Source organism: Amphiprion ocellaris, chromosome 14, assembly GCF_022539595.1.
Source record: "Amphiprion ocellaris isolate individual 3 ecotype Okinawa chromosome 14, ASM2253959v1, whole genome shotgun sequence".
Classification (NCBI taxonomy): Eukaryota; Metazoa; Chordata; class Actinopteri; family Pomacentridae; genus Amphiprion; species Amphiprion ocellaris.
In genome coordinates, this window is record NC_072779.1 from 25528735 (window position 1) to 25555986 (window position 27252).

The 27252-nt window shown below is 39.6% G+C and overlaps 1 protein-coding gene across 11 annotated transcripts in view; it reads right to left on the minus strand.

Moving 5' to 3' along the window:
- Positions 1 to 26754, minus strand: part of auts2a (activator of transcription and developmental regulator AUTS2 a) — a 355450-nt gene extending 328696 nt beyond the window's left edge. For 9 of the 11 annotated variants that reach the window (XM_055017112.1, XM_055017110.1, XM_055017108.1 and 6 more), the window contains exons 1-2: positions 26604 to 26754; positions 23786 to 24526 (exon numbers count right to left, since the gene is read on the minus strand). In XM_055017112.1, the coding sequence (XP_054873087.1) occupies positions 23786 to 24073 (288 nt within the window). In that variant the 5' untranslated portion in view covers positions 24074 to 24526; positions 26604 to 26754. Of the gene's footprint in view, positions 1 to 23785; positions 24527 to 26603 lie in introns of those variants that run through there. The other 2 variants (XM_055017106.1, XM_055017116.1) reach the window with 2 other exon arrangements.
- Positions 26755 to 27252: the final 498 nt, after the last annotated feature.

The window sequence follows — 27252 nt, forward strand, 5'->3', positions numbered from 1 at the left end:
GCAACAGCAAGTTAACATTTATACACCGGTATCCTTACTTATTTCTAAAAAGGTACTAGCAGAAACATTTTTCTTTTATCAGGGAGCATCAGCAACAGTCTATGTTCAGTAGCAGCTGTCCCTGTTAGAGTGAGGTGAAGTGGTCGAACAACAAAAAAAGTACACAGCGGGGACTGACTGTGCAGAAGACTTTTTAGTCTGTGAAGTCCATGTTTGTACTTCTTTTGGAGAATCGTAGACACACACACACACACACACACACACACACACACACACACACACACACACACACACACACACACACACACACACAAAGCCTTTCAGTGATGCAGGTTGAGGCCCATACGTGCCATCAGTCGTTGCGATCCTAAGAACATTCCTCAGATCGACATCTTCCACAATACTAATCAGAATGCAGTCTACAGCTAACTACTTCACTGTAGGATTTGTTGGCATGTCTTGTTTTTGTTTATCTCTATTTCTCCCACATACTGCATGCAACCAGTCTGCTGAAGCCTCCCTCCACTGTTAGTTTGGGTGAGACGTGATGACGCCCATCCCAAGTTCTGATCAACAACCAGCCCTCCTGTGATCCATGGAAATCTACAATCTATTCATACTCATAGCCTTAATAATGACAGTGGCAAATTTAAATTCGATTAAGAAAGACAAGATGCATCAAAACGTGATCTTGAAAATCCACATATTGTGTCCACTTCTTCTGACAGCATTAAATGGTCATTGACTTCACAAACCACAGAATACACGCCTCCTTCACTGCCCTATTTGCATAATGTTCCTTGGCACTAGTATTTGGTGAAAGGATAAATACTGGCTAGAGGTTGTATTTGTGGTCTTCTTGTGGCCGGTTTAATTCTCCTCAAAACTGCCTTTAAAGATGTCCCACAAGAGCACAATTTGTGCACCATTAATAGATTCGATAGAATCAGCACTTCAGGACACTCTTTACTGAAAGCCTGTGACTTCACAAGAATGTAAAACAACTGACCTGCTTCTGCGGCTTTTTCTACAACATGTACAACTTGATATCACTTCCAGAAATGCAGGTATGATGTACACAACAGCTCATGTTACATGTTTTACAATATAACATCTCTAAACATGAACAGGTTTAGAGACAGAGAAAAAAAAGAGCTCCCTTAACACATCCTGGTATATAATGGCACAACCAGGATGTGAGGTTCTGTCAAAATACTGTCCATATTCAGCAGTGCTGTGGGTAGTAAACATGAAATAAAAGGGAGCATTCCTTATTTTTCTGTTATAAATCAATTTTCACATCTAGATTGATTACTTGGTGTGCAACAAACGACATATGAGTAGTTTCAGTTGGTGTTAGTATGTGTAGGTGCATGTGAATGTGTGATTCTTTCCACTGTGCATATCATTAACAAATTTCAAGATATGCCCTGGGGAGCTATAGTCCAAAGTCTCAATGGACCACTCTGAAGTGAGCTATTTAACCAAACTGTTGGCTCAGATTCAGCAGTACAGCACAGCAAACTGTTCATCACTTCTAATCAACAGAATAGCAAATGGAACTGTAAAAACAATTTGATGTGAATACAATAATTAGGATCATTATCTTGTTGGATGATACTATCCACCAGTCTTGCTCTGACTCATGGCAACAACACAAATGGCAAGTGTTCACAGTTCATTACATGCTAAAAAATAGCAATTCTTATAAAACATAAATGTCCAATTAATTCTGATAATAGCTGCTACTGCTGCAGAACAAAGTTCTTTTAAATTAATTTTCATCAGCACATTTCATGCAATGGCCCCTTCACTACAGTTGGTGATGCAATAGTAAAGGTGAAAAGACAGTTTCCATTTCACAGAGCTCCAACAGGTTGAAAATCTATCAATGTTTGCCTGAGGTTAAAACAGAGATGTTCAATAATTTATTAGCAGTAGTAGGAGATTTCTAATCAGTAATGGAACTAATCGAGCTGAGCAGACCTGAATTAAGAATGGAATGAGCCTTGAGATTTTTTCTTTTATCCAGGTCTTCTCTAACCAGTGAAATTTATGTTGTGGTCAATCTGCCAAGAACTGGTAGACTAACACACAGTTTGGCCTTGCTCCCAACCAGGACTGCGATATTCTCAGCATCTCAGTCAGTATTCGCCTGCTGTGAGGCCAGTGTACCAAAGGCCAAGGTTGGAAACAGTGCAGGTAAAGCTGCTAGTTTACTTGGGCCTGTGGAAAAGGGACACTGCAGTTACAGACAGAGAGTCACATGCACTGCTGCTCAGGCTCAGACAAAGTGCCTAACGGCTCGCTGGGAAAAAAACTTTGAGAGCAGGACAAAGATTGTATATAATCAACGAAACTAAATGTTACTTTCAAAAGTAATAAAAAAGCTGAACATCGGCCAAATTGCCATATTGGTTTGTTTAACTGTTGAAAGAGTGGTGGGGGGAGCAAGGCAATACCATTAGGTATTACACCCCATCTGCACAGGGGCAATCAATGCTTCATCTCAAAGAAGTCCTTCTGGAGGAGAGGCCACCCAGTGGAAGAGGAGATGCTGATGTCTGGCAGGAAGATCGACAGCCACAAAGATAGACAGCACAAGTCTCCAGTGTCGAGCTGAAGCCTGAGCCCTGTGGGAGCGTTGGAAAGATGACGGCCCTGCACATACTGAGGAACAGCTGACAAACAGAGGAGTCACCAAAAGCCACCAGTCTACACCCTAACCCTCTTTTTCCCAGTCCTGCAGTTAAAAACTCATTTATGCAGCACTGAGAACAGGGACACCACAGAGAGAGGCACTCCACTGGTACACTGTATTCTATGTAGAGACCACGGGAGATGTGATGAGCGACGGGGCATTTAAGCCGACACTGCACTCTATATGTGCTCCATGGTGAATATTTCTTACAGGCTGCAGAGCCAGCAGTAAATCACTTTCACTGCATGTGGAGCTGTGCCAGCCGACTTATCTAATGTCAAGTGCCTCGAGGGCATGGAACCAAACACTTTCCACTCAGTAGGTTACATGGACACAGATTAAGCACATGCTTTTTTAAAAGATGTCAAATATTTAACATAAAGCTGGTCTACCATAAGTGTGCAGCTTGCAAGGAAGCTTTAACTTGAAATGTGCATAAATAGTACTGATGTGATGTGAACAGACATGAATCAATGTTGGGGAAAAAGCAGGAAAGCAGACATCTCAAGTTTCTGCTTCACAAGAGATTTTCAAGATGAGTACACAACAATTCAAATAATGTTACAAGTGGGGCCTGTCTGTCTCGTAAACCTAAAAAGGCTGAAGTATAAAGACAGGTCAGGATTAATAGCTTAAAACAACACAGGAGCTGGAACCACAGAGTGGATTGATCCATTTAACTAATGCTTTGACTCCTCTTGAAAGTGGAAAAGACTGACAGACAACAAATCACCATTGTGTCTGTGTGTTGTTTACTGGTGGAAAAACATCAGATTGACCTCCTGTCTATTTTCTGACAGACTGAAAACAAAATATTTGAAAAGAAGAATTTCTGTTACATAAATGAACAATACAAAATTGCTTATTATATTCAGTAATTATCACATATTTAAATGCGATCCCAAACCCCTTACTCTCTAAATGATGAGCACTCTCTCTGTGCTTTGTGTTTTTTTCATGTTACACCACAAAACAAAAGTGGTGCCACCAAAGTATCATTTGAACTTCCACCAGAGATATAGGGGTAGATTTAAAATTTTAATCTAGAGCTTGAAATGATTTTAATTCTTGCTGCTATTTTAATATTACAGCAATGTCCAAAAAAAAGAGATTTGCTCTCCTATACACTAGTATATGAGGACAAATCTCAAGTCAAGATTTCTTTATTGTTCCATCCTATTATACTAATAATGAGATGGAACAATAAAGAACTCTTGACTCCAAAAATTTCTCAGCTGAATGAGCTGACCCTAATTGTAATTGCGCTTTAGTTTTCAGAATAATCAGAATAATCCACACTGTGATGGCTAAACAACAAAAAGCTAGAAATGCTGTTGGTTGCCCTGTTGTGAATGTCTCGCAAACACATCAATCCACCTGCCTATTATTGTGTAGGTCAGGTTTTTTGCAGTCCATCATGTAGATGCTCACTCAGATCTCCAGAGTTTGAGGACGTTCAACACCGTGGGCTCTTTGTCACATTCCTCATTCATATTTGCACTATGTAGGACATATTTGCACTAATATCTTACCAAGCTGTGTTTTTGTCTTATTTCTCTCTTTTTTATTTTTATTACTTGCTATAGATTTGTATATATATTTATCCCTATTTCTTAAATATTACATCATTGTTGCACTGCCTGCTCTATGTGCCTTTTTAATTGCCCCCTGGGAACAAATAAAGTTTTCTGAATCTGAATCAAGCTGCTTCTGAGCCATTTTTGTGATATGGTAGGGTGCAGCTTTGTCCTGCTGGGTGTGTCACAATGTCAAGGTGGGTGTCAAAGTAAAATCCAGATGAAAACCAGTACCTAAGGGTTCTCAGCAGAACATTGCATTGTAACAAGATGATCACTGTAATAAACTGAACTGTAGTGGTTTTATTATTATCATTACCTAAGTACACAATAAGCTACAGTGTGTAACACCACTAGCAGATTGATCTGTGTGAGTCTTTCCCCTGCTGATGGTTTTCCTGCGTCACAAAACAACAGTAACAGTGACAACATACTTCTGTAAACCAACCTCCAGCAGCAGCAGCAGCAGCAGCCTGCCATACAGAGAGCTGATTGTTTCATCTCAGAGCTGAAATGGAAGCTAAGCAGAGCCACATTATGCATCTTCAAACTGGAACTGACAGGAAAACAACAACAGACCAACAAAATGCTGACATTTAACAATAGTGTGGAGAAAAATGAAAAACACAAAACAGCATTGTGCTTGTTGAGCTTGCTTTTTGTCAAATAAATGCGTCCATGTTCTTGTGTAGGTGAAATTGGCCATGAATATTTTCCACTGGGGCTGAATGATGTGCCAAAACAATGCAATTATTTTGACAGATATTGCAATATTAGTCGCAATTTTAGTTGGAATGATCATTTAGGCATTTCTTTTCAACTGACACAAATTAAAAAAAGTGATGATGTAATTTTGGTTTGTCTGTCTGTCCGTCCGTCCGTCCGTCCGTCCGTCCGTCCGTCCGTCCGTCTGTCTGTTCGCAACATTACTCAAAACCAGACTAACGGATTTGGATGAAATTTTCAGGGAAGGTCAGAAATGACACAAGGACCAAGTGATTAGAATTTTGCAGTGATGCGACTTGTAGTCTGGATCCACAAATTTTTGAAAGATTTCAGCCGTCGGAAATGATACAACGACTGAGTAGCCTTGGCGGAGTACTGCGCTCTCTGAGTGCTTTTCAAGTATTTAGTATTTCTTTTCAATTGTTAGATTCCTTTAGGAGTTTGGCAAAACCCTCCTTACCCCTCTAGATGAAAGAAACTGATAAAAACTGCCAGCATATCTACCTTGTAATAGACATTTGACCAAGAATGATCCTGCAAAGAAGAGAAATGAAGGGGGTTCACTGTAACCATGCTCTTAAATTCACAGAGGGTGGAAAGGTAAGTAAAACGGCATGGGCCCACACTTTCAGGCTTCTGGAAATCACTCATTGCCACTCAGAATACTGAATCACTACCATGCTTTCAAACCTGATGGATTTGACGACACCAGTAACACACTCAGTCTGTGTAATTGCCAGCCTTGGGTTATTATAGCATGCACTATGGGGAAACTGCACAAACTGGAGAAAACAGAGCAGACTATTGTGAAAAACATAATACCTTATCATGGGGTCTGCTTGCTGAGTGATAAGGCTTGTGTGGATAGCCTACGGGCTGCTCCCACTCACTGCTTGTACTATACTGCTGATGCCCTGCTATTAGCTGGCAAAGCTAAATCCATCCTAAAACCCTGCCTTGCTAGAGAGAGTGTGTGCTAATGTGCGCCAGTGTGTGTGTGTGTGTGTGTGTGTATATACATATGCTTCACACACACCCTGGGAAGTGCTAAATCAACAAGGACCCTGCTGGCATTTACATAAGAGCACCTTTTGTTTCAGTGTAAACCTCCCATTTACAAAACTCCAGCACACACATAATGAAAACACACAGCATAAGACTAGAGACGGAGACGTACAGAAGAGCGGGTTCAGGTGAGCAATACAGCTGAGCTCTCAGAGGTCATGCATTGGGTCCTTCAGTAGTCCTGTTACTCTGACCAGCCTCAGCTGTGACAGAAGTGTCAGGAGGCTCTGGCTGTACTTAACATCATGTGCATAGCAGTACAGTAGAGGATAACTGAGTTTCACTAAAACATCATGCTTTCATCAAATATTTTAAGAGTCTAAAAATATTGAATTGGCTGTCTGTTTGCTCATTTTTTTCCCAATTAGCCATAACTATCAGTTAAATAGGAATATTTCATTTTTTTTCCAATAGCACATTATTTATGACAACCATCTAAAGTCGTGGCCAAGTTTAATTCATCCATCATTCCTCTCCTATTTAGTTTCGGAAACAATTTCTCAGTGTGTCACTAATTTTCTAAATTAGATGACAGAATTTCTCAGTTTTTAAGTAATGAAAGGTGTAAATAAATATAGATTTTGCCATGCTGTCTAACAAAATGGTGGAGATTAGTTTCTGTGTAATTTTTGTGTGAGCACAAAGTAATCATTCCATGATTGTGAGAAAACATTGCTATTTTGAGTTGCTGAAACTGTTCTATAATCTTTATTGAAAAAAATTCATAAATACCTATAAATAAGAAAATAAACATCATATAATTGCCATGTGATGTCAGCACGGCAAGCTTATTATGTAGACAACAAGCAAGAAATTTCCTGTGATTGAACACAAACAAAAAAAAACCTGTGTGTGCTCTGTGGCTGCTGCGCTGTGACCAACAGTAGAAATTCAAGCTATAGCCAGTTCCAGCACATAGCCGTGTTAGTGAGTATACCACGTTTAGGAAAAATCCCGCACCACAGTGAGAGTGACACTTAATACAGTACATATCCAGCTGCATGCAGCACCCATAATTCCAATATAATAAACATCAGAGCAGGAAAAGATGTTGTCAAAGTAAGTAAATACCTCATACTATCCATACAAACAACATAAAAGGTGCGCAGAGCTGAAGAATCGAAAGAGCAAACAAAACGGCTGTCAGATGGCAACATGCAAAGGAACTAATGCACAAAATGCAAATCCGTTAATGTCTTTTTTGTGGAAGATTACACCACGAAACAATTCTGTGGATGTTGTAATGAAATCACAGAGCTCCTCCTTAGGCAAATACTTATCCATAGTGGCTTTTTTCTAGGGTGGCTGTTTGTGGATGTGATATTGTGGGATCTGGCTTTCTTTTCTCTATTCCCTACAGCAGAAGGCACATGAGTCGAATAGCACTCGCTGAACAATACAAGCCAATGTTTTCATTTGGGGGAGAGAGCTCCAAATCCATCTGGCTTTGTGGAGCATAGCTGTCCCCGCTGCACACACTTCGACAAACACACACACTCACACAACTGACAGTTTTCCCTCACAAACACCGTGATATTTACTTTCCATCTGTCAACCACAGTCTCTTTCTCATATTGTCGCACACAACTATAGCAACACACATTTGTACATAAATTTGACAGGAGGTGCGATCAAATGATCCCGTGACAGGCAAGCACAGTCACACATGCAACAGGTGAGAGCAGTAACTGTCATGAGTCAGGATTTTGCAAAACATCGACATTGGAACTGATGTTACGCACGACTTTGTACCACTGGTTGGTGTGCAACTGCGATTTCACCACTGACCTTAAAACTGGAGAAGCGAGCAAACACAGCATTCTGTGTCCATCAAAAGCCTGAAATGAGCCAACCTTCATGTCATAACCATCCATGGTGACAATACGAGGCTCTACAGTTATAATCCCACTCACAGAGCAGTGATTATGCATCAGGTTTCTGGCGACAGCAACACAATCATCGCTCTCCACCAGCCCTGCAGATCAGACTTGACTCTGTGTGGCAGGAGCGCTGGAAGTGTTGAATCACTGCATAGGGACACCACTTTGATGGACATAACAGTCAAATTCAAATCAGATGCAGTTTCTATTTTTTTACTTTTTTTTTTTAATTGCAACTTGTTGGTCTGGGTGATACCTCAGTAATTTACAATCAGTCCGCCAAACCAAACTCGACAGTCAAGGTAGAGACCAATATGTCAAGGAATTTCTTTAATTAATATGTTGGATGTGTTAACATATCAACAGTCTGCAAAGTACATGTTTAACTGGTGTAGTGTCTCAAAGACAGGGATCCAGACTAACTTTTCCACTGGAACACTGTTGCAGTCAACTCTCTTGGGTGGTGGCACCAAACCATGGATTTTGAGCACTGTTATACTCCTAGAAGCGCTTCCTACAACACCACCATCTTAGCTTTCAGGAAGAAAAAATTTTTTTTTCAAAATGCAAATGAGAATGCAGTTATATTATAGAGGAACAGAATTTTAGTGAGACAGGGTTGATTGGTTTTGTTATTCTGTTAAAGTTAGTGGATTTTCATTAGCAAGGATAGCTAGCTGAACAAAGTAACCCCAATACAATTAGACTTTTCTTTATCATTATCATTTCATTCTTCGGTCAGTTTCCAGTTCATACATGTATGGCTGAATTTCTTCAATATTACAGTTTGCCATTGTGTAGTGTAGAGTAGTTTTGCAGTGTTTGAGCAGAGATGTATGTGACTTGGTGTGTTGACCTACAATGAGTGAGGATGGGAGAGTTAAGAAAGAGCCCTTCATAGATCCAAACATCCTAGTGAAAGTAACAGTGTAGAGTACTTCTAAGCCATTTTGAGGCAGGGCGGGATTCTTTTCATCGTAAAACTTCTAAATGTGTAACTCTGATACGCAGAGATGATTTTTTAGAGGTTTAATCAATGATCAGAAGGGGTCTTTAATCACTCAGAGTACTAAGTATGTCAAACCTTGGTCCCAACTCCTCATTCTACTTGATTTTGATGCTAGCGTGCCTCTTCAAGAGGTGCCTATTTACCATATTTTAGGGCAGACAGAAAATGTCTCTAATACAAAGATTTAGATGTTTGAGAGAAGGAGCTGTGTGTTATCATGACCTAGCATTCTTTCCATTACAAATCTGTATGTTTGTGACAATTGCATTTTTTTTCTTCAATACTGCACGACATATCAGTCACTCTTTAATACACAGAAACACACATTCACTTTGCCTCTGCCTAAAGCATCAATTAAAGAATAGCCATGGCAACAACACTAAAACGTTAATTTATTATTCAACCTGCGAGCATTTATGGATTCATCCCCAGTGATTACATAAATAGCAACAATCCTGTATGCACAACAACAAGGTGATGAATGACAGGCCTAAACCATTAGCTACAAGCATTTTCACACTCGAAAATAGACACACAGCAGCACACAGCTACAGACAGACACACACACACTTGCAGCTCCCCTTTCACTATTCCACCAAACCTTGTCAGGAATTCCCTGGAAGAGCATTTGTCACAGGATTCATGCCTTTCAAATTCAGTATTACCATCATCCTCACTTCTTCCTGTTAAGCCCAGGCTTTCATGCTTAATATTCCAGCCATGTAAACGCTGAAACTAGATATTGCCTGTACCTTCACGCTCTATGAAAGAAAACATATTTTATAGGCAGTCAGTGAAGCTTTTGTTGGATTTCACATGCATGGCTACACCAGTGCATTGAATATCACCACAGATCAAATCTACAACTTCATCATATTGAAGTCCTGTTTCATGTCTTTATCCTTGACTTGTAGTGGACATCTGAATAGTCTCTTTCTATGCATGTATTTTTAAACATATTGTAGGTCAGTTCTTTAAATAACAGTACTATAATATTCTTCCATGTCTACCAGGAGCCCTGAAATTTTGAAAAACTTTAGTTCTCAACCAGTGTACTTGTACCACAGGAGATACTGCAGCAGTTGATAAAAGTATGCAAGAAAAGTGCAGAGTATACAGAGAAACACATAACTAAATGTGCCAGTCCAAGACAAAAGCAACTAAGAATAATCAGCAAAATAAGTGCTGTTAAGTACCATTTATTTTAAAGTCAGTTCAAATTAACACATCTGATAGAGATGTTTGAGAATCCACAATATTTCACAAATTATTGCTATAATTTCAACCTAATTTTAAAGAAATTTGTAGTGTTAAGAATAAAAAATATAGCATTTTTAGAGTATCATGCTTTAAATGGGGTATATTTCTCAAGTGCAATACAATCTTGTACTGTTTTTGGGGTAGTTCCAAATGCATCATACAATTCAAAATTCATTGGTAATCTTGTAATTAAGTGAGTTTTCCCCTGTCCTTTATGCACTGCATCCATTTAATGTTAAATGTTTTGGGGGGTATGTTGACAAACATCTCTAACCCAACGACTTTCAGCAGTCTGGAAATCACTGATTTAGAAGAAGTGACAGCTGAAATTACCAAGCTATATTAAACAGGGTCTAGTTGGACTAACTATATGCCTCAAGTCCCACTGGATAAAATATCAAATGCCATTTCCAAAAGCCAAATGTTTCCATCTGCTTCAAACATGATCAAACATAAAGTGAATGGCCCAAAACCATTTCACAGGGGACACTGAATTGAAGTACCTAACATGGCTAACTGAAAATCTGTATTTAATGGACCTGAGTGATTCTCATCTAAAGCAGTTTCAGTCCACATAAACCCTCCTACTGAGCATCTAGAGCAGTTAGTTCCACAGGCAAAGGCAGGGGGGTGACATCATACTGAGACACAGCCATGGAGCCTTTAATTAGTATTTCAATATCATTTGACCTGGAAAAGATGGAACTGCATCCTGAGCTACACAGCCAAGCCTAGGGATAACTAAGGTGCTGCAAGCAAAGCAAATTGTGGGTATTAGCGTCTATGATATATGCCAATTTTCTAAATATTGCAAAAAGCATGTGACTATGGATTATAGTCTGGCACTCAGGCTAGTGTAAACAATTCCTTTAAAAAAAGAACTGAAGCAGTGCAGTTATTGAGCAAAGCTTATCTGAGAATGCGGGAATGGAAGCAGATGGAAATGGAAACAGTGGTGGGTTGGCTCCATTTTAAAGAGGGATCAGAGGAGAGAGGGGGGATCAAAGGTTCAAAGCTGCAGGTAGAGATGTCTTCAGGGCTCTGTCCGTAAGTCCACAGGCGCCTTGGTGCAAAGACACACACATACAGACAAATGCTAACGCATTCCTACCTGCACCACCATTAGTATGCACTGTGCACTTAAGCATGAAAAGGGTCTTCGCTCAAGAAGGAAAAATATCTGTCCAAATGCATCATGATGGGAGCCATTCCACACAAAAGGGAGCGTGTGACTCCGGCCACAGTTCCACTTCAGAGATGGCATTTTATATTCAGCCTCTGCAAACATTTATCTTTTTTTCCTTAACATCTGTCCCCAGAACCTGCCAGAATAGAGATGAAAAGAAAAGGGCCTGGGCTCTGCGAGCTGGTAGTGCACAGACCAGGGGAATGCATTTTTCTTAACTGCGGCAACTCAATTATATGAGGATGTGATTTGCCCCTGTGCTAATACTTGGATAAGGAAACATTGTGATTTTGTTTCAGAGCAGTGTGCTACATTAACAAGTGTCAGGGAGACTTAGGCCTTAAAGAGCTAGAACCATTAATCCAATGTTCTTCAACCACTCTGAGAGTGCCATTAAGCAAAGATTAGCTGTTAATGTAGACGGAAGCTGATGGAAGACTCATGGAAATTGGCAGATGGAAACTGGTACTGGTTGCCATTCATAAATCTCTTCAACAACAACGCTCAGTCTTTGCAAGCAGTGCCTGTAAACAAATATAGCTCTCTTTCCTGACCTCAGAGAAATTTTCCAATTCATGGTAACACAAATGCTATCATTTCAACAGTTTATTCAAGCTGTCAAGGAAACAAACAGTAAGTACAAAATATGGACAGAAACCATGATTTCAGATGGATAAGAGATACTGTTTTCCTGACGCATTCTTGAGATTTTAATCATAAAAAAGAATCATCCGCTTCTGACATGAACAGGCTCTAAAATTCAGTCACTTTGTAAATGCAGTACTGTAAAAAGACATACTCTCCAGATTCGCAGCACATCCTACATCTGACAAGTCCACGCAGTTCCTAAATAACTTAGGATATTATTCTAAAGTATGTTTATAGAGTTTGGGAGGTAGTGTAAAGACTGATCATCCCTCCACCATGCTCCAACATCCCATAGTCCCACTCCTTCTGCCTGGATGTCAGCTCCAAACATTGATGCTTCTTGTTGCACATTTCCCCTGCTGCTAAGCTATTTGTTTTGCCTGAGTTCATACGAATGCACCACTGTCAGATTCTTCCTACACGGGTGAGATGAGTGTGTCAGTGTTGGGCACGTGACTCAAGTGCTTATGAAGTGAAATGCACATCATAGCATCAGTCAAACCCCTTGCACTTGGCATCCCATACACAAGCTGTGTGTCAATACAGTGTCGATCAGTTACATTTGAGCATGAAAAAAAAATATTTTTCTATATCAGACTGCCTGTTTTCTTTCTCTTCCTTCACTCTCTCCTAGATAATGCAAGTGTTCATTTCTGCTTACCCTGTTGCTGTATGTGCCAAAATGCATCCATAAAAATGTCCTGCTTTGGCTGATCAGATCTTAAATGCGTCTTGGGTGGATTTACACCTGGATTTTATGGCCCGTTACAGGCCTGTTGCCAGTTACAGTCCAATCACCCAGGACACACATTAAGGACAGATGGAAAGACCGTCAAAGCACCAAATGAGACAGGAAAATAACAATTCTGCACGGAAGGAAAACAGTAGTAAAATATGTGATACGGCCCTGCAATACAAGCATGTAAGTTTAGCAAATTAATCTGCATCTGTGGCAGAAATGTCACCATCAGCAACCCGAGCAGTGCCATAGCACTAGCTGCTTTTTGAGAGGTCCATTAGACAGCCACGATTCTGAATGCACAGCAGTCAGAGATCAGTGAGGCTTTACACAGGGTCCTGGCACAGGTTATGTCCCATTGAAAGACATCCTCAACCTTTAAAATGACTGCGCATCCACAGGGGAATTTGATGAGTACCTCACGTTAGTGTACACATGTCCAAGTTGTTAGAATCTGTCAAGCAATCCTCAATAACAGAGTGATTATCTAATCTGGAGGTTTTTAACACCCAGAGACGACAGCTTATTTCATTAAAGTGTCAGTCACTGGGCTGTCACAGCATATTAATGCATACCATACATCACTCTGGTTCAAAAATGCCACTAAATGAATATCTGCTATTACTGTCAGGAGACTGGAATAAATACATGTGTGGAAGATGGAAAATTAATTAAAAGGGTGGCAAAGTGGTATTATTTAATTGACAGGAATATCTGTCATGGCAGCTTGGCACAAGAAGAGTTGTCACGAAAAAAAAAAACTCTGAAAGTGTCCTTGTTCATCAACCTGTATTCTCTCAGAAACAAAGCTTTAAGAAAACCTGGCATGATACTTAGGTGTCCTAATTGTTTGAAATGTAATTTTTTTTACATTCTTTCTGAAATAAGCTGTCAATACATTTGATTTCACATTAGCCTCTTTCTTACAATGAAGTACCAATCAGTGCATTCTTCTGTGCCTGCACTTCCAAGTCCTCCTACAGACAGACTTCTGGGGGCTGCGCCAGAGAAAATCAATTGTTTTTTTTTTTTTTAAATGCTGGCAAGCCGACAGCATCATCCCACAAACAGCATACAAGAAGAGAAAATGCCAGACTGTTAAACTTCAATTCATCATCTTCATCTGGCCATATGACAGGAATATCCATTGTTGATATAATTACTGTATTTGACTCTTTCTGTTAAGGTTGTAAAACTGCTGCTCTACTTTAAATGTCAAGAGCCATTAATTAGCTCACCATTATTAGTTATTTGAAGGTGTGACAACTTATCGATGAACCCATTATCATTTTGTTGAACTCCTCACTCCATACCACCTCCACCCTCCACCCACACACACATGACTCAGCTTAATCCGTGAACTGTGCTGCTCCACCGTGCCTCGGCTTGAATGTGTCACATCTCCAAGGCCAGTGTGGGTGTGACAGATGGATGTGAAGCCGGTGCCCTAAAATTAAATAACTGATGGGCGCAACAGACATCAAATAGAAATTGGCACTTAATTGGAACCAACAAGGTCCTGGTAGTACATCAGTGGAACGGAAATAAAATGTAAGCAGCAGGAAAAGGACAGGCGGAGGATTTCCACAGCTCTTATGAAAGCATTTCTCCTCCAGCAGACACATGGTTTATACATATCCCTCTTATGGACTTTTTGTCAGAGTGATGTGAAGCCTGCAGTGAAAGACATTAAAGCTCTTTGTAATCGATTGACTATCTCCTCGCTCTCTGGTGGTCAGCAGCTACTAGTCTACTGTTTGGTCCAGTTAGGCATGACATGATAAATCCAGTGCTAGTGTGCAACCTGATGCAATATGTATTACAACAGCACAAACCTGGTTTAGTACATATTTTTACTCATTTTTTCCCCTTAGCTAGGCTGTAAAAGGAGAGAAAATTTCAGGTAACTGTATATGAGGGGAAACTGACGGTTGGGTATTACAGCAGTTGTATATCTCTTACTCAAATCAAACTAATGAATCAAAGTACTGAGAAAAGGATCATAAAACATCTGTAACTGTTTCACAAAAACACTGCCAGATGCACTGCTTCCACTTCTTTTAGCTCCAACAGTCTGTTAAAAGCTGCATCATCAGTACTGACAGGTTTTTTTTTCAGGTCAATTCCAATAATCCATGAACTGCACATTGGCCAGTACTTTTTTGTAAACCGACAGATAAAATGATCTTGATAAGATTTTTGACCAAAATACTGAGCAAAAGAATTTACAGTACTAAATAGGCTGGTCTCTGTTGGAGAAGCTATGTAATGGGCACAGTACTTTATGTATTTAATGTCTGAAGTTCTGCACCTCTGTATAAACAGCACATCTGTGGCTAAAAGAAAACGAGGACTGCAGTATAAACACAGTTAAAATGTCATAAATCATTAAAAAAAACTGAACTCAACATGCACAACATTTTTTCAAATACCCACAGCTGTTACCAATACTGTTAAAAAAATGGTGAAAAATGACTATTTTGATACTTGTCTCCTATGTGCTCTGTGTAAACACAACCTGCAGTTCAACCAAAAAGGTCCTGAATTCCTGAAGCATGAAATCAGCTGAGTTATTGATGCCTTCTCATCTGTGGCAAGAAGTGCAGACTTTTCTGTTTCTTTTAAAGAACATCTTTAATGCATACAGGATATTTGGGGCATTTTAAACAAGACACATAGAATAAAGTGATTTATATCACAGTTTTAAAGATTCTAACAAAATAGGTTGTTACTGATGGGTAGTTCAAGGATGGGCAGTACATCTGATGATTTGTTTATTTTTACAGTTCTGGCTCAAATAAATTTATTTATGAAACCACGCCTTCAAACCCACCAGTGTATTTTGGGGTGTATTTTGGGGTTCCACACCAGCTCAGCAAAACTTCAATCACGTTATGAAAATAATTTAAAAATTATTATAAGGAGTAGTTCTCAAACTCACCTAAAAGTTTCTAATGAAGAATTAAAATTTAAAAATAAATAAATAAGATCAAAGAAATCAAGTGGCAAATGTTTACAAGTTCTTTGATTTGCTTTAAAATTCTACTAAGTACTTGAAGCAGCCATTCTACACTGCACGTCTCAAACTGCTTGTGTCAGCTCTGCACATCCATCCCAGTACGACGCTCCTCGGCCAGCTTTGCTGCTATGTGGTGTTACGCAGCTACTGTGTACGCTGTTTGTGCATTAGGTGAATAGGTTGTCTTCTGTTTTTATGGTGTGTAACAAATTAAGTTAGAGAGGCAAAGTATTTGGAGGAACAACAAAACTGGCACAAGCTCTGTGGGGTGTTGTGAATTAAAAAGTCTTTCCAGACTTCAGAATGCAAAATCAGAGAACAGACACTGCAAATGCACTAATTAGTATTCTCTTTTTTGCTGTTCATTTTATCATCATGGGCAGTCAATCATGTAATAGACTGCTGTTAACCTCTTGAGAAAGAAGATGAGGTGTTGTTATTAGAGTTCAAAAACAGGAGGCAGTATAGCCTTTAGGTGTAATGTTGAGCAGCAGTAGAAAGCAAAGGGGGTGACTGGACAGAAGCCTGATTGAGTCTGTGTAATAGAGGTTAATGAGGATTTATCTGTGTATGTGTGTGTGATACAAATATATAGACAGCTCAGACTGCTAATTATGGGGAAATAATGGAGCAGTGGGTTAACTAAGGCAACATTTTTAAAATCAATTCTGGCCAGCAGGGGCATGCTGAGGTCACAGACCCCTTTCAAGAGAAATGGGTGAAACACAGCAAAGGTTTTAGAGGAGCAGGCGTTCAATAATTTAGTAATTTCTTCAAGTGCTGTAATAGGCTGCCGCTCAGGCCTCTCTCAATAAAGCAAAAAATCTGTCTCCAAACCATTTCTTCCAAAGGACAACTGCTGCTGTGTACTTTGATCTTAGTGCAGTGAATAACACTCTTCAGTGTGTCTTTTCAATTTCTTGGTCAGTTTAAAGTGAAAGAGCTTATGTTTGGGGATATGAGCACATTGTGCTTTATGAGACAATAAACACACTGTAGGAAACAACAGTTAGCAAATGGTCAGTGTTATATCGGGGGCTGTAGCACTATCAAATTAGCATACTAATAAATTCTCAATATCTGAACATCCACTCGGTATCAGTGCATTAGAATGCAGTAGAATCTCCTATCCCTGCACTATGATTGCACACAGAAAATCTAAAGGCTGCATAGTGTCTCTCCTCTCAAAGAAATCTCTAAATGCCTTCAGGCTATAATTCAACTCAAACAGCATTATGCTCATAAAGAAACAGCTAAACAGTAAATCTGTAATTTTGCTTTGTTTTCACATTTTCAGTTCAATTTCATTTTAGCATGAGTGCAACATGAACATTAACAGTTAAAAGGATGTAAGAGTAAAAAGCTTTTCTTGAACACAATCTTGGAAATAACCAAGAAGCACATTTAGAAGCACATTTTTCATCGTGTATGAGTGGAAAGCAATTAATTACACTTGTTCAAGATGAGACAGATTTGTGCAGAATTCATCACAGGCAATCAGCGCACCATACATGAAGGTTAGATTTCTGTCCGACTTGATCCCAGCTTGCTCTGATGTCACAATGACATATGTAATTGTAACATCATGAGATCAAGGTGGTTGCACTTTTTAGAGACAGTTGCTCGCCTGTGACTGCACAGCTTCAGGGCATGATGGGGAAAAAACCAGCACTGATTGATTTAGATGTTGGCTGAACAATACAATATCTGACAGAAAGTTGTAATTTTTGTTCAATTCAAGACATCTTAATTTTATCTGTTGGATTGGGAGGTGTATTCTGTTCACAAAATGCATATTGTATGGCTGAAGGTGATTTATTAATCACAAAGGCTGAAAAAAATCCTACACTGCATACAATACATTACAAGTCTAGTCTATTGTATATTGACATTGGACTAACACCAAAATGCCTAGTAAGGAATGTGGGTTTTTTTTAAACAACATCTGTAAAGATGTTTCAGTCTTGACAGTCTGAATATCTGAGAGATCAGTACCTCAGTAAGCTGTTATCTTATATTTCTTTCTACAATATTATTAAGTCATTTTTTCAGTTTATTTATTTATATGGCCTAGTTTGACAGCATAGAAAGTGAAATATGTATCTAATAATATATTACTGGATCGGTACCTGTACAGACTGAAAGCTGCTGGAAAACGATTGCCTTGACAGCTGATTTTGCCCTTGCTGCTGTAGTTGGCTCTCAAAGGACGGTTCATCTCAAACAAGCTTATTATTACATTAAGGCTTGGCTATAGGTGAACACTTTGAGCTTACACTGATCAGATGAACAGCAAACATGCAAATCGACAATACTATGCTTTCCCAGCTACCTCCAGTTAATGATAAGGTTTATTCCAACACCAACTTCATCTTAAATAGTTCTTATAGCAGTAGCAAAACAATACAAGAGCAACACCAAAAAACAACCCTGTAATCAAGACAACAATATGTTGTACAACATCTACCAAAACAACTTCAGGGTCTCAAGAGCGTCATCATAGAGGCTTCGGCCTGAGACTGCGAAAGAAAAATGCAAAGCTAAGATATCAGCATGCACATGGAAAGCAGGCCTGGGAGCAGTGTGGCTCCAGCACCGTGGTGACAGATGGAGAGCACAAGAATATAGCACCAGAGGTCTGACCTCATCAGAATTTAACTTTACCCAGACAGAAAAGAGCCACTAGTGCTATGATATGCTTGTGCACAGTTCCATTTATACACTACAGAGCCTCTGAACATTGTGTGGTCCAAAGAAGGAGGAAAATTCAGCTCAAAACTGCACAAATAAGGATCAAACAGTGCAGGAAAAGGAACAGACAGAAAATTAGCTATAGCAAAAAAAGACGGGCATATTTAAATATTGCATACGGCAGTGAGGAAACTCAAATACAATTGTCATCAAGTTTGAAAAATAATGTACAGACAAAAATCCTGTCCAAGTCAGTCAACTAGTCTGATCCGTAATTGAAGAACAGAATTACTGTGTGACTGAAAACCCTGAAACAGCATTTATCAGTTTAAAACTTTCCTCGATAAATGTCATTTCTGAGTCATTGAGAGGGATAAACAACAAGGTAGTCTTGCAAAGATATCCTCTAGGACACATTAACCTTCATTCAATCTGGCAAATCTGACTGATTTTTATCTTTCAGAAACTCCCTGATTCACTCTGAGTCACAACTTAAACTCAGCCAGCAAGTAAAACATATCCTCGATCACTGGTCTGTGCACAGCTATAATGAAGGTGAGTGGGACGGCGTCAAGTGGCACTTCAGAAGTAAAAACTAGGGTAGGATCTCATCTTCATTCCAAGCCTATGATTTCAAGACTTATCCAGACATTTGTACCACTGACCCACAGGTCAAGAGGATCTAAAGTGCTCTCTTCACAGCTAAAATGATGAGTCAATTAATTCCTTGGAAGCTATTTTGACGATACATTCTCCGATTCCGATTTCCTCCCTTTAATGTTATGACAAAACAAGACTATTCAAGATATAATCTTGGACTCATTAGACTGGAGAGGCACATTTTTATTTTTTATTAAAAAAAACACTTTAGAGATCAAATGATTCATATGCTGATATAATTGGCAGACTAATGAAGCACACGTCATAGTTGTGCTTAAGGATGCACCAATGCAATATTGATATTGATCCGACAGTGACTCAAACAGCTGAACTGGGTATCTGACGATGTTCATCAGTTAATTCAGTGTACGTGTATATCTGTGCATGTACCACATCTGACATTAGCAGTGAACTGGTAGAACTGGACATTTTGCTTGAATGAGAGCAAACGCAGAATGGAGGGAGTGTAGTATGAAGGCATTTCATGTTTGCTACACCGACAAGTTCTACAACTGTTTACAAATGAAATAAAGCCACTGTTGCAAATGGTGGCTGTAGCACTTGAAAACGTAACACAACCAACTAAATCAAACATTTTCAGTAGCATAAACTCAAGAACTTGACTTTGTCATGTGCATTGCAAAGACATGAGAAGCTTCCCAGTGACAGTGGGAAATATTGTTGTGAAACAGCTCTATCTGAACTCCACAGGAAAGAATACCTATCAGAGGTATTAAAATATGTAACTGGGATGAGCTTCACAATAGATATCTAAATATCTGGCACATTCCTATTGGAAATTTAAAGTTCAACAGTACACTGGTTAGACATGAACTGTACTCCTCATGCTGCAGTAAGTAAATTTAAATTCCTGACCAATATTATACAGTTCAGGTTTACAATTTTTCCAATTCATTCATTACCTAACTGCTGGAGCATGATTATCACTTTGACAATAAATAACAATTCTGCAAATTTATATATGGGCATTTTTTTGGATTACATTTTGTTTTATAACATTTAGAAAGTAAGGTTTAAGTTAAGCCTGGCGTTGCCTTACACACAATGATTCCCACTTTCTTCCTTACAGCGAGGAATAGAAATTATTCATGAAACACCGATATTGACCGATGATCAACACCAAGTTGAATTAGTGCATCCCCGGTTTTGATTCTGGAACCACATAAAGTCAGAGAGTCTGAAGCAAACTTAGGACAGCACACTGGGTTCTGGTCAGCATCACGGTGGAAGGAGCTTTGTGGACATAGTCCAGATCCTTCTGTCGGGGACTGTGTATAAAAAAGTAACTCACTACATGGCTTCTGTCATTTCATTTGGGTCACACTGCATAAAAGTGTCATATTTAAAGCCCTGCATCAAGTGTTGTACTTCAATAGTGCCATCTCTTTTTTCTGTGAAATGATACTGTGTTAATAAACTCTGTCACATTCTCACAAAAACACAACTCACTCTCTCACACACACACACACACACACACACACACACACACACACACACACACACACACACACACACACACACACACACACACACACACACACACACAGCAAGTATAGCTTGTCTTTCTCTTGCTCTTACTTGAACTCAATGCATTTTTATTACTCAGTAAACCACTATGTGACAAGATTGTTTTGTAAGAAGTGCTAAATCACTATGATTTAATACTAAATTAATCTGATACTGAAATATATTCAGATTTATTTGTTTTCCCTTCAGTGCAAAGAAGGACTGGAACAAATGCGTGTAGGGTAATAAAAAGTCAAAAATATTTTCTACTAATCTACATGAAGTCATAAATCAGTTTCTTTGTACAGCTACAGTATAGCTGCCACTTTAAGTTAAATTCAATCAGTGTTTGTAACTCGGTAGAACTGGGTGCATTTTTTGGTATTGGTCCTCAATTTTGGACCAAAATCTGTCAGCTACACTTGTTAATCTACTTATTCAACTACTGCGAATGACACAATCATGTCAAAAGAAACCTATTTGAACCGAAAGTGACATATCAGTGCCTGTATGTGGCTCGAAATCTGATTTACACTGGTTAGATTATGGCTAACAAAGTGAAATGGTAAAAACATTGTGGGAAAGCAAACAACAGAGTTAGTCAATGAAAATATACTTGATTGAAATTCAAGGTCTTCTTTTTCCTTATGTATCGTACACAGTGCATTGTCATCTAGATAAACATTCAAACTGTGAACGGCAAAGCTGTAGCACACTGACGCACAAAACATCAGTGGAAAGAACAACTGAAAGAAGGTCAAGCAGAACGAGGAGAAAGAAAAAGGCTGCACAGGCACAAGAGCCCACGATTGTTCAATAGAGTAATTTTGAATAAAGAGAAGGAAAAAACATTGTGACAGTAAGACACTCTTGAGCTGTGAAAAATGTGTCTGACTAACAAAGGCATAGAGTGTGGACAAGTGTTACTGTACGTACCCTTGATATGGGGTCACACTAGCGAACAAGAGATCGGTATCACACTGAATATATTAGAAAGTGCAAGACAGAATGTGTTACACCAGAACAGCCCCCAAGTCTGACCTTGTAAAGACAAACTATTTCTACATACTGCTGAAACAAGACCAGGGAAAACTCTGAAAACTGCAACTTTAGATGAAAAATTAAAAGTTGTGAACATGTGAGGCTTCTTTTGAAATTAACAATAATTGCAGCACTGTATCTTTTTCAGTTAACTTAAATAACTTCTTTCAAATACATGAATGTGTCTGTGTTTGTTGGTGCTGTTTTGTCATGTCTCATAAGTGTCTTGCTCTTTCAATGAACACACAAAAAAATGTATTAACAATAGCTAAAACTGACTTCTACAGACAGCAGCCATGAGCCTCCTTGAAACACATACACTCCTTCCTGCTAATCTGACTGCAACTGAACGTGTCGGCTTCACGTCTGAATAACCAATTGTGTTAAAGACAGGAGTCTTACTAGCTTGGACCTGGTAACATTGTGTGTCACTTCCAACACGGTACATACACAACTGACATACTTCCATGTGTGTGAAGAGGTTTGGGGAGGGTTTTTTCCACATTTCAGTACCAACTTTGGACCAAAATCAAAGAACGTGAAAGACACTAGCTTGTCTTCAAAATCACAAAACACCTTTTTTCACAAACTGTAAAGTCAAGAAAAACAAGACTTTACAGTGAAAACAGTAATGAATATAACCCCGGTTTTGACTGAGCTTTAGCAAAAACTGCAGTTCTGTTTTTTAGTTTGTCGCTTGTAGCTGTTTGTAGGCCTGTTTCCTGAGTTTACTAAAAACTTTCAGTTTGACACAGCTGCATGATCCATATGAGCCTCCAAAGCACAAGATTTTTGCACATTTCCGCATAGATTAACACAGTAACTTCATTAATTATTTATAATTACTAAATTATCCCACAAATGGAGATAGGATGGATCGGGATACTAATCTGTGTACTTTTTTCACATCAGACAGGTGAGCTGTAACACATCTCACTGTCACAGTTTGTCAGTTGCAGTAAAGTAATTCATTACATAGCAGCCATCCAAGAGCTCATTAGTGGATTATTATGTATTATACATTTGATGTACTGTCCTTTATCGCACATGTATGGAAAACACTGCCTGTGTAACATGATGGGTATGCATGAAAAAAGCAGAGGAACAATAATGTGACCTGTGTCTGAACGGCAGAAGGCTGTTCCTTTAACAGATTGCGGAAGTCAGTAGTGCTACATATCACATGTCTGAGAAGCGCTACAATGAATGCTTCCATATAGGAGCCAGGTGTAACTCAATGGTTTGAGGAGTATGAAAATTATGAAATTTTTGTGGATTTGCTTTTGCACTCACCAAAAAAACAACTCTGAGAAAATTTGGAGTATTGTGTTGGGAAGTTCTCTCTGCTCCACCACCGCATCCATGACCCCAATTAATAGGGGAGAATGTTTCCAGAAAAATAGAAAATCTACATCAAACAGCACTCAAGCTGTTCTGCCGTTCTATAGTGGTCCCACATCTTCCTGAAACACTTTTTCTTTCATTTGTCGCACATGTGTAAATTACCATTACAGAAAAATGTAGCACTTGTGCTGTACATATAAAATGCTTGCTCCTGTAAGTCATAATTCAGAAAAGGGCTATATCATTGGAAGGCAGCCTGTGCTCGGTTTGCATTCCAAGGAAAATGGATAGCCAGCACACAATAAATTACTCCCACTGTGAATAAACTGTTGTAACATGGATCAAATTGCTTTCTCACTCCGAAGTGTACAAAGGCCCAACAGCCACTACAACCATAGCTGAACATCCCTCATCTGGTGTAAGGCTTTGCTCGAAAACTCCTGTAAAAACAAACCCAGAGCACACACAAAAACAACAACAGCCTCTTGGTGACACAGATAGTGATCTCTGGCTACAGCGCTGCATTTAAAGCTACATCTGTGGAGCACCAGCTCACACCACAGCCAAATATATGCAGTCAGGAGCCAAAGCGCATGGCCAGCCCAGTCAGAGAAGAACATCCTCCAACAGAGAATTTCAACTCTATTTTAATGCAGCAACAATCAGACACAGGGGGATGCAGATAGGTAAAGGGGCTTCCTTAAGCACTTACCTCCAGAGCCTCCAGGGTCACAAAGCCTGTGATGGAGAAGCCGTCAATGATGTCCTCTTCAGCAGAAGTAGACTCCTTTCGCTTTCGTCGTGGGGGTCGAGGGCGGGATGAGGAGGGTTCCCTGTCACCTTCACGCTCTGAGTCAGAGGAGAAGCGAAATATGGAACCCTTAACGTGGTTGTTCCTTACCCCATTTGATCTCCTCTCCCGATCCCTCTCTGACCTTGACTTCCTCTTCTTCCGCAGGCCACTAGATCGAGGGCCATCCATGTCCTTCATAGGAAACATCCAGATAAGCCCTCCTCTTACAGGGAATCAAACTTTAAGGGCCAAACACTGGCGCTGCTCAATCTCCACTTGTGGGAAAACGTCCTCCACGAGAATCTCCGTAGTATCCAAGAGAATCTTATCAATGTGTTAGATCCAAAATAATCAAGTAATATCCAACAGATAAAGCCTTTTCTGGGAAACAAAAAAACTGCACAGAGTCACTGAACTGAGCTAGGTTCCACACACAAAGATCCCCAAAGGCAGTCCATCAAATCCTACGACAGAGGTGTAAGATGATCTATTAAACACGTTATCACCAAGCTGTCAATTCCACCAGAGGAAGAGCTTTTCAAGTTAAAGCAAATGTCTGCTCAGTGATCATGTCCCGCCATGGCGAATAGAGCAGGTGACGCCACATCTTTCTTCTCCAAGAACTGACTCCTCTTACCCAAGCTCCGCAAACTCACCCTCCTGCAAAATAAAAGACAGACAGAGAGGAGAGAGAGAGGAGAGAGAGAGCATGCATTTGCAACATGTTCACTCAGCAAGTTCAACAGTGCATTTAGTCAATGAACCATTTTCCAAAATGTTCTGCATGCTATACAGAAGGTAGGTTCTTGTCACTGAACATAATGCAAGATGAATGTTTTTAGGGTGGCTAGGATCACATCTACAGAGTGTAATCTGCTTTCTTACACTGCCAGGTCATTAAGCCCTGTCATGAGATGATTATGTGTTGTAAGTGTTTTTTTAATAACGTCAGTAAAGTTTTTGCCGAGCTTGCAACTTAAACTGTGTTTTTAAGGATTAAGTTCCTTGAATGAATTATGTATCCAAAATTATTTGCTGTGATGCTTTAACCTTTTTCATTGCTGTTATTTTTGGAATCACGCAAATATGTGTGTCAATGTATTGGTAACATACAACACTACTTCAAAAACTTAACTGACAGCCTTAAATACCTGAAATACATAACTACAGTAGCTGTCAGTACAATCTACCCAGACAGTTTTTGTTGCTCTTATTTGTCTGCTAATTGCATTAGTCTACATTTTTTTTAAAAGTACATATCAGTACATATTCACATATTGACATCAAAAATTAACTTTCATTGAAGCATGATGGTGGTTTCAGGCTAAAAAGTTCAACGCCTTCTATAGCAGGCCATCTATCAACTATATGAGTAGTGATTTGAAAGCTCTTCTCGAATAAAACAAATCTGACTTGTAGACATCCATCAAAATCACTTAAATTAACTCATTCTTTATAACAGCCTATCTCAGTTTGAAAGTCCCTTCTTTCAAAAGATCACATCTCACTCAAATTCCACACATAAAAACGAGAAAAGTAATTGAACGTGGAGATGTCCTTGACGTTTCACACACACTGCTTAGAAATCAAGATAAATGTCATGACCCCTTTAATAATGCCATCCTGCACGTAACTACACAGCTTAGCAGGGCATACCTTCACTGTCTGACACTGAAGGCATCTGGTTGCTTTATGGTATTAGGATGCAACATTCAACAGCTTGTGGATCATTCTCAAGGAATAGCCTACAGTCTAGGCCTAAAGCCACTGAAAGTCACTCTGGCATTGTAGTCCAAAACACATATGGCTTCTCTGTGTCCAGAATAATTAATAATAATAATAATAATAATTCCTATCCATTACATCACACAAATGGTATTCTATGTGGAAGAAAACTGAATCAACAAACTGCAGCCTTTCATAAAGCCCTTCTCTAAATAATCATCCCTCCAAACGCTGGTGGAGATTTCACACACAGAGGTATCACACCTTTTCTGCATCACCACACAAACCAAAACCAATCTGTCACAGTCAACCACCATCTTCAACTTTACATTGTCTCCTTGGACACTGGCTGTCATGCAATTTAGCTCATCTGGAATCTGCAGCATACATGCACTCCCCAAATGCTGTGCTACACCCTGCAAAGTGACAAATCTTTTAAACATGCACAATTTGAAAAAAAAGCTTTATGATGAAACGGATGCATAACAAAGGCACATCTAAAAAGGCAACATATAAGTATGCAGCAACCATTCAAACATATCCCTTCCATGCAGATGTTCTGCCTTCTAACAACCCAAGAGAAGCAAATCCACCTTTTACTATAATAAACCTGCCGTTAGTACCTATGTGTTTAACCTGAAGCCTCGTGCCAACACTCATCTAATGACACACACACACACACTACACAAATAGCTCCCAAAATATCGCTTATTAGAAGTGTTCCAGCACTCGCCCTGGCTTTTCTAGCTCAGTAAAGACTCTTTCCCTTGTCTTCGCTCACAGTCCCTTTTTGTCTGCCTGTGCTGTCAGTAGAGATCTCAGGCTCTGTAATCCAGTCCAGCCCACAACAGCAGCAGCAGCGGACTGGCACTGCCTCCTGCTCCGGCTCTCCAAGCTTCATTTTCCACTATAAGACACACAACAAAAGCAAGCCTCTCTCTCTCTCTCTCTCTCTCCTTCTTTTTTTTTTTTAAGCTCCAAGACACGTCATGCAAAACCAAGAAATGCAAACCCTTGCGAGTGGGGAGGGACCGTCCGGACAAGTTGAAGGCCTTCGGTCACTTAAAAAAAACATAAAGCGCAAGAAGGTTTGGAGCTGACAAAATAAATCCCGCAAAGGAAAACCACAGGGTATCTCCTCCTCCTCTCCCCAGACCCGAGCTTCAGGATCCCGGAGAAGGAGACCGGGGCGCAGTGATACGGCGATGCCGCAGTGCCGCTTTACAGGCTGCACGCTTCCTCCTCCGTGCAAATAGTGCTGCCTCTGGACATTGGCTCTACGAGTTACAGTGAAGACATACTGTAACCTGTAACACAACCGAGCCTCACAACTGACAGACACACTTTACACAGCTCCTCTTACCCTCAGCATGAATTTCAACTGCCCTTTTTTGTCTCTCATACATACATAGCAAAATGTAACTGTGAATACAAGTAAATGTCCAAGTTAGAGTAGGTAATAATAAAGCTAACTGAACTAAATAAATACTCAAAGTCACTACGTTTCAAACGTCAGCTGTTTGCTATGACAAATCTATGTTCAAATGCTGTTATTTAAAATTCATTCATTAGAATTACTGCTTAAATATTAGATTGAACTAATGCCAGTAGGCTAACTTTTGCAGTTTACACACCTGTGCCTGTCCTCGGATTTTCTTTTG